A 15686-nucleotide genomic window follows, 5' to 3' on the forward strand; every position below is an offset into this window, starting at 1 on the left:
TTACAATTAGCTGATTTGATGTAATAGTTATGTACTACAACTACTAATAAAAATAATAATAACTATCATCGTCATCATACTTTGACTTTTTATTAAACTGCTTTTAAATTGCTTTTATTAGCAGTTTTAACAGCTTTAATAAGACTTTTTAAATGCAGGTCCTTTAATTTTTAATTTAATAGCTTTACACAGTGGCGTTGCTAATCTAATGTAATCTAATCTAATCACCGATCGCTGATTAAAATACCTTCAGTGGTAGTTGTTGCGGACCTGTTCTCGTCAATAATTGTTGTCGATAACATGACTTCCGTTTTGTGCCGGAAGCGGCGGCTGAAACCCGGAACTCGTCGATTCCGTTTCATTGCATCAGACGGGCATTCATGTGGTTGTATGTGTGTGCTAACTGGGCTGACGTCTCTGTCTGTTTCATTCAAAGGTACGCATGACTCGCTTTAAAACATTTTAATAGCAAGCCGCAGGTTTCTTAGACGCTTACTTTCTGGTGAATTTAAAGTTGTGGCAGCTTGAATAAAGGTTTATTAAAGTTCACGGTGGAGCTGCTGAAGAAAAACTTCTTTCAGTTTGACTCGTTAGCTTAAGCTAACTAGCCTGCTTGCATGAGTTTTCATCAGTCTGACAGGTGCCACGGCTCAGAGCTGCAGAAAGTGAAACAAAGAGCTAACGGGCTAGCATACCTATCCTTTTTAAAGCTAATCTGATACCCACTGTGACATGCTTAAAGCTGATTTTATTAAATATGTTTAAAACAGTTTGCTTTAAAAAAAAAACTTGACACACCTTCTGGACATGCCCCTTGAGTGGCATGAAGTTTGGCATAACAGTGTTTCTGCCAGCAAACACACCCATCCAGTCTGATAAGGAAATGCTCAATTACAGCAACAAAATGAATGTTTCTCTCTTATTTTATGCATCCTTGAATGTGTCTTCACCAGAGATGACCACTCTCTACGTGTCCCCTCACCCTGATGACTTCAGGAGCCTTCTGGCTCTCTTAGCTGCAGAATATGGACCGTCCTCCCGGCCGCAGATCATCACAGAGGACCCTCCTGCATCTCTGAACGCCCGCTCCAGACCAGCCCTGGTGCTGGCCGCAGCTGGGGATGGTGACTCTCTAGTGAGCGGGGCCACTGCTGTGTCATGGTACTTAGCCTTTCAGGGAAAGAGGGCTGGTCTGGATGCTAAGCAGCAGAGCCAGGTGTGGCAGTGGCTCAGCTTTGCAGACAATGAGCTCACCCCAGTGTCGTGTGCTGTGGTCTTCCCTCTGATGGGGGTGACAGGAGTGGATAAGAAGGTATTTAAAAGCTTCCTTGGACCTGAACGTGTGTCTGATTTGTTCATGTAAAAATGTATTCTCCTACTCTTTGTGCATTCTCAGCTCCAGCAGAGTTCCCGTGCAGAGCTGATGCGTGTTCTTAAGGTTCTCGATCAGGCTTTGGCACCAAGAACCTATCTGGTGGGAGAGAGCATTACCCTGGCTGATATGGCTGTAGCTACAGCTGTTTTACTCCCCTTCAAATATGTATGTGTGCTGCGCTAAACTTTCTGTCTAACAGGTTTTTCTGCATAGCCTCTGAACAGATAAGCTTTATTATGCTTTTATAAATACTCAGGCATTGGAGCCATCAGACAGGAAGGCTGTAACGAATGTTACCAGATGGTTCACGACCTGCATTAATCAGCCACAGTTCCTGAAGGTACTGGGGGAGATCGTTCTTTGTGAAAAGATGGTCCCAGTCACACCAAAAACAAATGCTGCTACAAATGCTGTTAATGGCAGTCCTGCTGCTGACTCTCCCGGCGCTCCAGCAAACGGTTAGGAACTTCAACGAATCACTTGATAAGTATTAGCAGAATGTAATGTACAGTATTTCATGCCATTGTGATGTTTCCTCTCTCAGGCCCACCGAAGACGGAGGCCCAGCTGAAGAAAGAAGCAAAGAAGAGAGAAAAGCTTGAAAAATTCCAACAGAAGAAAGAAATGGAAGCAAAGAAAAAGACACATCTGCCATCTGAGGTACAAATACCCAACATGTACAAAGAGAAATTCATTTTTGAAGTTTTGAAAATCGCAAATATCCATGGTAAATCATCTGTTCTTATGTAGTGCTTTTCTACTCTACTTGAAAGTGAAAGTGATTTATATAACATATTACATTCATACAAGCACTTTCTTGTTTTTTTATTTTTAGTTCTGCTGTGTTCTGTCAAAATTATGATCTCAATGCACTGTGATCAGCTGTATAAATTCTCCATAGACTGCTCTTGTTCAGAGCTTATCTGTTTATTTCTTAATTTCTGTTCATGCCATTTCAGTTATTACATTATATGTGGTGTACAGTATGACAATGTCTAAGGCAGGATATGGGGGAAAAGGGGGAGGAGGGTGATAGGGGAAGACATAATAAAAGGATAGAGTACAATTTATCACTAACTGCCTCACCTGTAAGAAAAACAAACATACGGAATACAAAACTTTGAAAATGAAAATGAAAATTCGAAAGGGTGACCCTGAACTAGCCATCTGATTTGTAGTTGATAGTAACACAATCACTGAAGACATTACTATTCTCTCATCTCTTTTTTCTTCTGCTTTTTTTTTTCTCAGAAAAAGGCCAAGCCTGAGAAGAAGGAATTGGGAGTGATTACATATAACATCGCCACCCCTGCTGGAGAAAAAAAAGGTGAGTGTTCACTATGCTTGAGTTGATTTGTGTACTGTAAGCACATTGCACGTAACTTTGTGTTCCAGGGAAGCTTCCCTGGAGCTTGCACTGTGAAGTTACCTTATCTCAGTGACCACAACCTGTAAAGCGGATGCCACACCTAAGTTTCAAGCTGTTTAATTTAAACAGAAAATAAAACAGAGGAAATGGCCTGGCAAAAAAAAGAAGCAAAAAAGTGGAATAAGTTAGGGTCAGTGGGCTGTAGGACCAAGAGCTTCTCTCCCTAAACTAATGAGGTAAAAAAGTAAACCAACAAATAAAACTGCAAAAAGACAGCCTACCAGTACTTCCATCTTACAAGAGAAAGAAAGAAGGAAGTGGAGATCTGAAAATGCTGGAGAGCTGGTTGGTCTGGTAGAACAAGGTCCTTTAGTTAGAGGCAGAGCAGTCATCAATGACCGGACCTGGCTCACCTGATAAAGAGGGAATTGACGAGCAAAGTAGGAGAGAGTAGGGCAGGAAAGGGGAAACAACACTGACAGGTCTGTTGGCAGCAGAACAACAAAGACTGTAATATCTGAAAAATATGCAAAGTTCAAACAGTGTGGGCTAAAAGCATTACAAGTGTGACGTGTCTGATACCAAAAGCACGTTAAATGATTGAAGCTGCGGCCTGGTATTTAAAAAACCCCACTGTAAATCAAGTTAGTTTCTAGAGGTTAGCGTGCGTGCGTGCGTGTGCGCGGTATTGGAAAAGCACTATGTCAATAAAAAGCCAGGAAGTAAAGCTGGATAAAATAGACCTTCCTGCTGTCTGGGCACGAGGTCCATGTTAATGGTGCTACTATTTTCCGGAGAATTGATTGATCAGTGGGTGGTAGTTTTGTACCAATTGACCCCCTCTCTTGTACTTCACTTCCTTTATAACAAGATGGATCTGCAGCAGAAGTTACCATGGTGATGTGCCATCCCATCACAAGTTAGCCACTATCATTACCCAGAAAATCCAGGTTTAACCCTAAAGTTGCCTCAGTAAGCACCAAATCCTCCTTTGTAGCTCAGGCCTGTGGTCACTCCATTCAGACTCTGCTGTTCATTCACAAAAAGTTGTTCTGTAGTTAGTTTTTAGATAAATGTGGACATTTCACCAAGTAGGTGCTGTGTAAAATAAAAGACACATAGGATAGACAACCACAGTATTCTTTAGATTTGGGGGAACAGATTCTACATCAGGCTTCAGGATTTGATGTTCATATGTATGCTAGAAAGCTTAACATCCAAGTGTCTTCACACTTCTCATTGTGTACTATGTGTGTATTATTGTGCTTTGTTGACCTTTACGTTTAGTCCTTCTGGATTTTGCAGCTTTTTTTATTCATTAGAGGTTTATTATTCCACTGAGTGATGACGTATTTGAAAAAGTGCACCTTCTTTTCAGGCTGTGATATTAGTAGTTTTTTCAGCATTTCACTTGAGTGAGCTTCAGATGCTTTACTCAACCTTTTCCTCACCTTTGCTGCCAGATGTTGTTAGTCTACTTCCTGACTCCTACAGTCCTCAGTATGTGGAGGCTGCCTGGTATCGGTGGTGGGAGAAGCAGGGCTTCTTCAAGCCTGAGTATGGGGTAAGTCCTCAGATATTATAAAAATGGTCCTGAATTAGATTTTTAATTGATAATTTTAGCTTCAAATAACCTGTCTGTCACTATATTCTGTAGAGGAAGAGTATCAGTGAGGAAAATGCTAAGGGCATCTTCATGATGTGCATCCCTCCACCTAATGTGACAGGATCACTTCACCTGGGTCACGCCCTCACCAACGCCATCCAAGACTGTCTGACCAGATGGTAATTTAATAAACTATAATTCTTTTGTTAACTAATGAAATTTCTCTCTGCTAATATGTTTGAGCTAATCTCCCATCCGGTCTGTGCAGGCACAGGATGCGAGGTGAGACCACCCTGTGGAACCCGGGCTGTGACCACGCTGGCATTGCGACCCAGGTGGTGGTGGAGAAAAAGCTGATGAGAGAGAAGGGCATGAGCCGTCATGACTTGGGCAGGGAAAACTTTATCCGGGAAGTCTGGAAATGGAAGAATGAGTGAGTAAAAGAAGTAGCAGGAAAACGAAGATTTAAACAATCTTAAATAGGAAAAACACCACAATATTTCTTTTTATCCCTTGTAGGAAGGGAGACCGGATCTACCATCAGCTGAAGAAACTGGGCTCTTCCCTGGACTGGGACAGAGCTTGCTTCACCATGGACCCTGTAAGGTTTCTAAAATCTTTGAAGTGTGGGAAATTTTGTGTTCGATAATAGTTAAAAAATAAAATTTTTCTGTTTACCTGGGCTCCTCTAGAAACTTTCCTATGCAGTCCAAGAGGCCTTTATCCGCATGCACGATGAGGGAGTGATCTACAGGAGCAAGAGGCTGGTCAACTGGTCCTGTACACTAAACTCTGCCATCTCTGACATAGAGGCAAGTCACTCTGCGTTAAGCATTTTGGTTTAATATTAAGCAGTGTGTCTCATTTTTGGGACCTTTTTTCACCCCAAGACAACTGCAAGTGGAGGGAATATTGATAGACTGAGATATTTTCCATGGCAACATTGGATCAATACAGGGACACCAAATATTGATGTTTAATGAAATATTTAAAATACTTTTGGAATGATATGAACAACGGTGCTCATCTCGTGCACCACATCCTGAGGTAATGTTAGCTGAGAAAACTTCGATTAAATCAGCTGAACCAAAAAAAAAACAAACATCCGTAACTTGACAAACCTACCTCCTAATTCAAGACAAGCTAAAAGCTCAGTCACACAAATAAAAATGTGACACATCTACAAATAAATTGGTGGCTACCTGGAGGTTATATTGAATTATTTCACATTCTGGCAGATTTCAACTTGTGATGACTAAATGGTTGCCAAGAGGTTGAGGGTCACGACCATATTTGATCGCAAGCTAATTGCACAGGTGGTCTGATAGGAGGCGAGCTTTTTGTAAACCGTTGCAGTTGGACTTGGACTGACTGCAATTTACAGTTGAAAAAAGGGTCATAAATTGTAATATATATTACTTTAACATTCAAATATCGATAAATGTTGGAAGTCACACTAATATCATATTGTGAGTTAAGTATTGTGATGTTGTATTGTGGGGTGTCTGGTGTGTCCCACCTCTAGCCACAATGGTACTCATGCTAGGATGGACATTCACAGACAAGTATATAAAGAATATAAATGGAGCTGTCTCACATGCATCTTGTGGATTTGCTAAGCTCACTGAAACATGATTATATTGTGAACTCCCCCATGAACAGTTACCCCGAGGAAAAAAATGTACCAAGTCTGGTACACTCTGCTCAAATCAAACTTAGGCCAAACAAATGATACCACCCCAACTTAATAGGGGGATCAATATTAACCAACCAGGTGAAACCCGCTCCAAACTCAATCTAACTTGTAAGTGAAGTATAAGAACTCAGCCTGACTGTTCTGGACAATAAAGAAAGGGAAAAAAAATCTTGGGGTCTCTGACCTCCTTAAACCCCATGTGGCGTTTTAGTAAGTGAACTATTAATACCTGGCCTGCTCTCCTGTAGGTTTTTCAACTTGGACTCAGACAAAAACAGGTTACAGAACAAAAAAATAACAGTCAGGAACATGAAAGCCCTTCTAGGTGCAGTTAATCTTTCACACCAGGCAACACGCAACCCTAAAAGCTAACAAACAAGGAGGAGGCACAAAGCAGACTGCCCAGTTTTTGAAATGGCTGTCGTGAATTACTCTGTTGTGGATGAAGCAGAAGAAAACAGGCTGGTGAACAGTAACAGGGGTCTGCACTGACTTGTCAGAACAAATTAGTAACTGCACATAAGAGTGAGTCCGGCGATCTGTGGCTGTGACAAAGAGGAAACTTCAAAGCTGCTCCTTTATGAAACTATATGATATATGTTAAGGACCAGCAGCACTGGTCCAGATACATCACACAGAGCCCAAAGACACCATCAGCATGCCTTTACATGCAGGAGGTGTACACAGACCTGCCCTCACTCATTTCACTCTATAATTTCACATTTATTGGCTCTTTAGCCCTTGAAAGTCTACTACCTTGTAACCCTCGAAGCTCTTTCCTGAGCTGAGCAGGTTCTGTGATATTTCACACCTGCTTATAGAACAAAATGACTGGCTCTGCATCAGAAGATAGTGAGGATGGTCTCCACCTATGCAGCTACTTGGTCGCCAAACTACATCTTTATTGATATATGAGGTGTCAGACTAATTGTTAAGGGTACTAGGAAGGTTGTCAAATGTTGTCTTCATGGGGGAAAGAGATAAAAGTTCACCCATCTGAAGTCCTGATTAATAAAGTTAATGAACAGTATTAACAGGAGATGAAGTTTGTTACTGTTGCTCCATTTCTAAGCTACAGTTTAATATTAGTCTGAGTGTATGGATGTTTATTCCATAGCCAGATATTGGATGTGGCGTCTCTTAATGATCAAATTAACCATCATAATACAGTACAAGTGTTATGGTATGATATCCCTGAGCTCGTGCATTTCATGGCATTAGATGTGCTTTCCAAATATGGTAAATGTGGCGTGAGCACTGCAGCTCGTTCTCATAATGATGTGAGAATGTCTTAATGAAGCCGTGAGGAACATTAGCATAAAACCGAATCACATCTCGATGATAGAGTTGCGTTCTTTTAACAGACTGATGAAGCAATGTTACATTAGGTAATATCACCCACTGATTACTAGGACTGGATATATCAGCACAAACCTTTAGATTACCTACGGAATTATGTCTGAAGCATGAAGTATTGAAAAAAGACTCTTGGATTCTTTGTACTACTTACTGTGATGAGATATTGTATCTTTACTTTGTGTAATGTGGTAATTCATGCAAGTTCCTGCTCGTGTGAATACAAAATGAAACACTTTTGCATTTAAGGGCTCTTGCTTACTTTGTTAGGCTTTTTTGTATAAATGTGTGACTGCATGAACAGAATAAATACCCTGAAAAAGGCTCCACTGATAACCCTGTTATTAGGCTGTAATGGTAACAGAGCCATTTTGGCAGTGCCAGGCATTGTGTCCCCTCTTGATTAAATGTATTTTTCGGCTTTCAGGTGGATAAAAAGGAGCTCGCTGGCAGGACTCTTTTGCCTGTGCCTGGTTACAAGGAGAAAATTGAGTTTGGGGTCTTGGTGTCTTTTGCCTACAAGGTGGATGGATCTGGTATGTAAATTTATGGAAAGCAAAAAATGTTAACAAAGACACTTTGTGCTGCTGTTACGATACAGGTCTCCTTGTTCTGTCTCTGTCCCTCAGATGAGGAGGTGATCGTGGCCACGACTCGTATCGAGACTATGCTCGGAGACACCGCAGTAGCCGTTCACCCTGCCGACGCCAGATATCAGCATCTGAAAGGAAAAATGGTTCTTCATCCTTTCTGTGACCGCAAGATGCCCATAGTCTTTGATGACTTTGTGGACATGAGCTTTGGAACAGGTAGGCCCGGGGTACAGAAAAAAGATGTCATGGCTGCAGGTCTACAGTGTGCCGAGAATAAGTAATCATAACAAGTCGTTAAGCCCAGCCACTTGCCTCATTACAATTGTTCTTTTTTTTCCTTTTTCCCTTGTTCTCTGCTTGGCCTGTCTCTCTGCACCATTTTCTGTTCAGGCGCTGTCAAAATCACCCCGGCTCATGACCATAATGACTACGAGGTTGGAGAGAGACACAATCTGGCCTTCATCAACATCTTGGATGAAAATGGCCTGCTCATTAACGTGCCTCCTCCCTTCCTGGTATAGTGTCTCATTATCGTCCTTCCCCCCTGCAGTGTGTGACACTAAAGTCATGCTTTCTCATAGTTTGCTTCATGAGGCTATCTTATTTTTCAGAATTTTTTATTTTTAACTCGTCCTTCCCTCCCCAGGGCATGAAGCGTTTTGAGGCCAGGAAAGCAGTGCTTCAGGCTCTCAAAGACAGAGGCCAGTTTAAAGAGATCAAAGACAACCCTATGGTTGTCCCAGTTTGCAGGTAAAATTTGTGCACAAGCTGGACATGGGTTGTTTTTGTTTGAGATTCCTTTATCCGTATTCCTTTAAGCCCCATTGTGCGTGTTCCCTATCAGCCGTTCCAAGGACATTGTGGAGCCGCTGCTGAAGCCCCAGTGGTATGTGGACTGCAGAGATATGGGCAAGGAGGCTGCTGATGCTGTCAGAGAAGGCAGGCTCAAAATCATCCCTGACCACCATCTCAAAACATGGTTCAACTGGCTGGACAACATTAAGTAAATACTGCTTCCTGATTGTTTATTTTTTAGTTTTAAGCTTTTAGTTTAAGCATTTTGACACTTTCAGTTTCTGCAGTTTTAGGCATTTAAACCGAAATCTTGAGAAAAGGTGTCAATTTCAGTGTAGGAAATATTAACTTTACTGTAGTTGGGCTACAATTGGAAGTCTTTTTGTTATCAGTTAATTGGCAGAATATTTCCTTGGCTATTTGATTAATATGTTATTTAAAACACATGAAGTTTTCTCAGAAACAAGCTTGTTTAAGCCCGAAGATATTTGATTTCTCATCACACAGGAAAAAAGGAAATCAGTTAATAGAAAGTGATGAGGCAGAACCGGAGAAAGTTTAATTAAAAAAGAATATATTACATTATCAATTATTAAAATTGATGCCAGTTAATTTTCTGCCATCGCCTCACCTATTAGTGAACAAATTGGTTCAGGTCTAGAAAGGAGATGATTATCAGAAAGTGTGCACAGAGTTCATTTTCACATCCGTCTCTCTGTCTTCTTTTTCAGGGATTGGTGTATCTCTCGGCAGCTGTGGTGGGGTCACCGTATTCCTGCTTACTTCATCACTGTCAACGATCCGTCTGTGAAACCAGGAGAGGTAAGATGACTTCTCTTTCTGTTGTCAAGGTCTGGAGGACTTCAGATGACAGATAAAAGCTGCATCCGTATCGTGCATGTCATTGTTTCCCTGATTTATTTCTTCTTCTGTTCTTTTGCCTGCAGGACATGGACGGTCATTACTGGGTGAGTGGGAGATCAGAGGAAGAGGCCAGGGAGAAGGCGGCGAAACGCTTTAATGTGTCTGCCGACAAAATTACCCTCAGACAGGGTGAGATTTAGCTGTTTTTAATTTGGCACTTTTCCGTACCACAATTATTGTAAAGTTATCTAATAACTTCATAATGCGCCAACACACACATTCGCCTAATTTAATTAATTCTACTCCATATTCATGCAGATTAGATAACTTTTGCTCCTGCGTTTCAGACGAGGACGTTCTGGACACTTGGTTCTCGTCTGGCATTTTCCCCTTTTCTATCTTCGGCTGGCCTAATGAGGTAAAACACTGAGGTTAAATGACTTTCTTTCTGCTGACACAGAGGGCACATTGTTTCAGTAGACTGAAAGAATACCTTAAGCAGAATAGAAAAGAGAAACATGGAAATGTTAATACCTGATTTCTGGTTTCATAGTATAAAAGAAAAAACCCTCCTAAAATATTTATCGTTCAGTGTTTTTCCCAATGTGTTTGTTGTCGTTGGTTCTAGAATGAGGACCTGCAGGTGTTTTACCCTGGCACCTTGTTGGAGACGGGCCATGACATCCTGTTCTTCTGGGTTGCCCGCATGGTGATGATGGGTCTCAAACTGACAGGCAAGCTGCCCTTCAAAGAGGTGAGACCAATCACCCACGACACTGACACAGCAGGATGTGATATTTGTACTACATGACTCACTGATGTTTTCGTTTCATTTTTCAGGTTTATCTGCATGCAGTGGTACGTGATGCTCACGGAAGGAAGATGAGCAAGTCTCTGGGCAACGTTATCGACCCTCTAGACGTCATTACAGGGATCTCCCTGGAGGTAAAGCCTAATCAGCCTTTAATCCACGCTCAGATACACACAAACACTTAGGCAAACGTAAATATACATACTCTTTTCTCCTATCTGTTTGGGTTGTCTTTTACATAGTCACCATGCTCTTATGGGTCCCTTGAGGCCCTTACTCTTATATAAGCTTTATTAAGCACCTCTTTCTGCTTCCAACAAGCTTTTATTGAGTCCATCAATCTCTTCGCCAGCTGCGGGGAAATTGTTCAGTCAGATGAAACGGACCTGTCCTCTAGAGGGCACTGAAGGACTTGTAAACTAAGCTTAACCCTGAATGTTTTCCCTCTGAAGGTCCTTTCCTCCCTGGCCAGTTTAAACACCAGGCAGTTGAAGGAGGTCTCATATTCTGAAGATGAAAAGAGAAAATTGTTGAAAACATCCCTCGTCCTCTTACTTTCTATCCTCTAGGGTCTTCATGCCCAGCTGATGGACAGCAACTTGGATCCTGTGGAGGTGGAGAGAGCGCAGCAGGGCCAGAAGTCAGACTACCCAAATGGCATCCCAGAGTGTGGCACAGATGCTCTCCGGTTTGCTCTGTGTGCTTACACCAGCCAAGGTGAACTTTTTACGTCTTCCTTGTTTGTCCTGTTTTTTTTCTTCTTAGATTCCTTTTAATGACCAGTGTTTGAAATTCACTAATATACATTAATTACAAACCATAAAGCTTATATCTGTCAATCAGAAGTAGACATTCATGAGTTTTTCAGGTAAATGAATCCCTTTATGCCTGAAAATGACTTTGGTGTAGATCTGCACCTTTTCTTTCATCAGACCAATGTTATAGTACCCACAGCTATGGCCACTAATGCCATTTTCTAGCAGATAGAAAACCACATTTTAACAAGTATAACAAGTATACAGCTTGATTTCCACTGGAGTCGTTCTTTGGTATTTACTGAAATCTTCATTTATGAATCTCGCAGGTAGGGATATCAACCTGGATGTCAACCGCATCCTGGGCTACCGTCACTTCTGCAACAAACTGTGGAATGCTGTAAAGTTTGCCATGAAGACTCTAGGAGACAACTTTGTACCATCAGAGAAAGTCCAGGTGAGACCAAGGGAACAGATGAAGGATACAGAACATAAACAAAGACTGTTCCATGCTTATTGATATTCCTCGAGTTACATACGTAACACATTTTGACCAAATCTCTGTTTAAAAAAACAAAACAAAAAAAAAACAGTTTCTGTTTGGGGGCTTAGTTTGCCATGATTTGTATTCGTAGATTTGCACACATTGACATTTGGGACACACCTGGTACGGGGTTGTGTTGCCTGAATCTAAAGATCTCTCTTTTTTTTTTCTTTTTTTTCCCACTTCTGTCGATCCTCTCAGTTATCTGGAGAGGAGAGCGTATCTGACAGGTGGATTCTGTCCAGGCTGAGCGCCGCTGTTACACTCTGTGACGCCGGCTTCAAGGCCTACGACTTCCCGACCATCACCACCGCCATCTACAACTTCTGGCTGTACGAGCTCTGTGACATCTACCTGGTAAGGATCTTGTAGGCGACTGAGCAGCCCAGAGTCTCATGAAAGTTCCACTTCCTCCTTATCTTTTCCTTTCTCTCTTCTTGTTTTCCAGGAAAGTGTGAAACCAGTATTCAGTAAAGCAGAGGAAGACAGCACGAGCCAGAGACAAGCCCTGGTGTGCAGACAGACCCTTTACACCTGTCTAGAGGTTGGTCTACGCCTGCTGTCTCCCTTGATGCCCTTCGTCACTGAGGAGCTCTATCAGAGGTTACCACGAAGAAAACCTCAGAGCGATCCACCCAGCATCTGTGTCACATCATATCCCACCACCGAAGAGGTGAGAAAAAGAAGGGGGTGGGGGGCAGCTTGTGCTGAATCTTACTGATGCTCAAATAGCCTTAAAAAGTTTTTTTGTGGAGAGTGCCGTTTTGTGTTTTTTGCAATTACATTTTTTTCCCTGTGATTTGTTGTAGTTCTGCTGGAACAGTGAGGAGGTGGACCGCGACATGGAGTTCATAATGACCATTGTCAAGACGATCCGATCGCTCAGGGCTGACTACAATCTAACCAAGACCAGAGCTGACTGTAAGACACACAAAATAAATTCTAAAAGTGATGCTAAAATAATTTTTAGTTCATATTTCATCTATTTTCATGTGGAAATTAGTGGAAATTAACCAGCATGTCTGTTCAATGCTGTACTTACAGTTGGAAATTAGCTCAATTCAGCATGTTCACACAAGCCTGCCAGCTTCACATGGAAATCTTTTTGCACACTGCTCAGAAAAATTAAGGGAACACTTGACCTTACAGTCCCAGTTAAGCTTCTGGGATATTAATCTGTCCAGTTAGGAAGCACAAACCATTTAGAATTCACGTCACAATGGTTTGGTGCAGATGAAAGTGACAACAAGTGGACTGGAGAGACAACAAAGACAGAGAAAGTTGGGGGGAGGGGTGGTGACCACAGAAAATTTTGCCCTCCTGGTTGAGTTTCCTGTAGTTAGGCTTTTTGTTAGTATCCTTGTCACTGCTGGTAGCTCAAGTCGGTATCTGAAGCCCGTTGAGTCCTGTTCATCCAGGGCAGTACATTCATACGTGTTATCACAAGATTTGCTGTCTTCCCCCAGCACAGTCTCAACAGTGTGGAGGTGATACCTGGGGATACTAGCAGAGCTGGCTCTTATGCTATCTGTTCTTCTCTGTGGGACAAGGAGCACTGCCAGAGCCCTTACAGAATGACCTCCAGCGGGCTACATACATCCTTGTTTCAGATCAAACTGTTAGAAACAAAATATGTGAGGACCTGGCGACATTCACCTGATCTGGCGGCCTGATTTGTGCTCACAGATCAGCTCCGTGCAGCTTGATTGGAGTTTGCCAGAGAGCACCAGAACTGGCAGGTCCACTACTGGCGCCCTGTTCTCTTCACAGATGAAAGCAGGTTCATACTAAGCACGTGACAAGCATGAAATAGTCTGGAGATGCTGTGGCAAATGTTATGCTGCCTGCAACATCATCTGTGAAGAGAATGGGATGCCAGTGGCGAGCCTGCCAGTTCTGGTTTTCCTAGGAGAATGCCAGTTGAGCTGCATGGTGCTTGGCTGTGAGCACAGATCCCACTTGTCACCCTCGTAGAGTCTGATTCTGACTGTTTGGTTAGAAACATGCGCTTGAATAACCTGCTGGAGGTCATTCTGTCTCCGCTGCACAATGGACCAGATACCGGTCCTGCTGCCAAGTTGTCCAGCTCTCCTCATGTCCCCTGGTGTCTGTCTGAGAGACACCGCAAATCTTCTTGTATGGATGTGGCCATCCTGGAGCTGGACTCACTGAGTAACCTGAGTGGGATGTAGACAGTGACTCATGCAACCAGCAGCAAGTAAAATCAGGAGGGATAGAGCGAGAGCAATGGTCTGTGGCCGTCACCTGTGAAAACCATTTCCTTTCCAGAGGTTGTCTTGTTGTTGCTTCTCCAGCAACTTTCATTTGCACCAAAGCAGGTGAACATGATTCTGTATGGTTTATGATTTCTGACTGGACAGATTGATGACACTTAAATTTTAGGAATATTATGTTATACTGGGATGATCGAGTGTTCCCTTATTTAATTTTTTTGAGCAGTCTATTTTTATTCCACTATAGTTTTGAATTTGATGGCAGTAATGCTGCGTTTTATGACAAGCGATGATTTAAAGCTCTAAAGAGGGGAGCAACTGTAGTGACAGATCGAGTGGACTACAGCAACAAGAGTTTGGCATGAAACACACGAAGACTTTAGAAGTCTCCAAGAAAAGTTTCTGATTCTCTAAAGAAGTAAACTTGCTATTAAAAGGAAGGATTAGAGTCTAACAAGCAGTTTTCAGCTACTTTACATAATATTTTCCAACCTCTACTTTATAGTTCAACTTTGGCATACAGATATTGGAAAATATGTTAAAACATTTACATACCATATGTTGTTATTATAAAATATGCTTCATTAAAATGAATTAAACTGCACACCAATATGTAGAGAATGTGTATGCACTGAATCAGAGTTATAGCTCATCAGGAATGCACTGTTCTGATGCTCGAAACCTTTACCATCTGTACTTTCCTCTCCTAGGCTACCTCCAGTGCATAGACTCTGCAACCGTGTCCCTGGTGCAGAAATACAGTCTGCAGATCCAGACCTTGTCTTATTCTCAGGCCGTCATCCCTCTGACAGCCAACCAGCCTGTCCCAGAAGGCTGTGCTGTGGCTATCGCTTCTGACAGATGTACTGTCAACCTTATGCTCAAGGTGAGGGCCAGTAATCTGCCCTGTTCTGTTTGTATCCTTCCATCTGTCTGTTATATCAGGTGTGTGTATCTAAGTGTGTATTTTAGATCCCTTGTACTATGAATGCACTAGTGTTTTACTTGTAGGTTTTCTTTTTTTCAAGTTTTAAATTAGGTGAATTCCCCTGTGAATAGCCTGATAGCATAAATGCATATCTACTCATATCTATCAGGGATGCTATTTTTAAATTTGCTCCACCTGAATGGCAGTTGAGTTGTTTTTTTCTAAGTTTCTCCACTACAGAGCAAAAATAACAGGATCACAAGTTTTAGCTGCCATTCCCATTTTCACTTCTTCCCACCCCCACAGGGTCTTATTGACGTGGAGAAGGAAGTGGCTAAGCTGATGACGAAGAAAGGTGATTTGGAGAAACAGATGGAGAAACTGAGAGAGAAGATGGGGAAGAATGACTACAAGGAGAAGGTGCCGGTGAAGGTGCAGGAGCAGGACGCTGAGAAGGTGGGAAAAGGAAATTGACTCGCCAGGATTCTCAGGATGTAAGAATTCCTTGTAAATAGGAAACTTCCTCTTTCTCTCCACAGCTACGACAGAGCCAGACTGAGCTTGAGAAGGTGAAAGAAGCCATGGACAACTTCAGGAAAATGATTTAATTCCTATTTAGCTTTATGTAAAATCTGCTTTTTTTCATGTCATGTTAATTTTCTTTTTTTTCCCAAGTGAAGAATGGACAATACTCAATAAAACTCTTGTACCAGACAGCGGTCTTCAGGGATGTGAAGCAATCTATTAATCTAATTCGCTT

At 42.1% G+C, this 15686-nt stretch overlaps 1 protein-coding gene across 1 annotated transcript; it reads left to right on the plus strand.

Annotated features, from left to right (window-relative positions):
* Positions 1-360: 360 nt before the first annotated feature.
* vars1 (valyl-tRNA synthetase 1) lies at positions 361-15640 on the plus strand. Its single transcript, XM_063485835.1, has 29 exons — positions 361-436; positions 954-1312; positions 1397-1540; positions 1632-1833; positions 1920-2035; positions 2627-2702; positions 4208-4308; positions 4402-4529; positions 4619-4783; positions 4870-4951; positions 5043-5162; positions 7830-7938; positions 8032-8211; positions 8386-8510; positions 8642-8745; positions 8840-8998; positions 9522-9612; positions 9738-9843; positions 10002-10072; positions 10283-10408; positions 10495-10599; positions 11035-11182; positions 11550-11677; positions 11966-12121; positions 12213-12437; positions 12574-12685; positions 14709-14884; positions 15233-15382; positions 15466-15640. The coding sequence occupies exons 1-29, from the start codon at positions 391-393 to the stop codon at positions 15532-15534; spliced, it is 3879 nt and encodes a 1292-aa protein (XP_063341905.1). The 5' UTR covers positions 361-390; the 3' UTR covers positions 15535-15640.
* The last annotated feature ends 46 nt before the right edge of the window (positions 15641-15686 follow it).

Source organism: Pelmatolapia mariae, linkage group LG10_11 (assembly GCF_036321145.2).
Source record: "Pelmatolapia mariae isolate MD_Pm_ZW linkage group LG10_11, Pm_UMD_F_2, whole genome shotgun sequence".
Classification (NCBI taxonomy): Eukaryota; Metazoa; Chordata; class Actinopteri; order Cichliformes; family Cichlidae; genus Pelmatolapia; species Pelmatolapia mariae.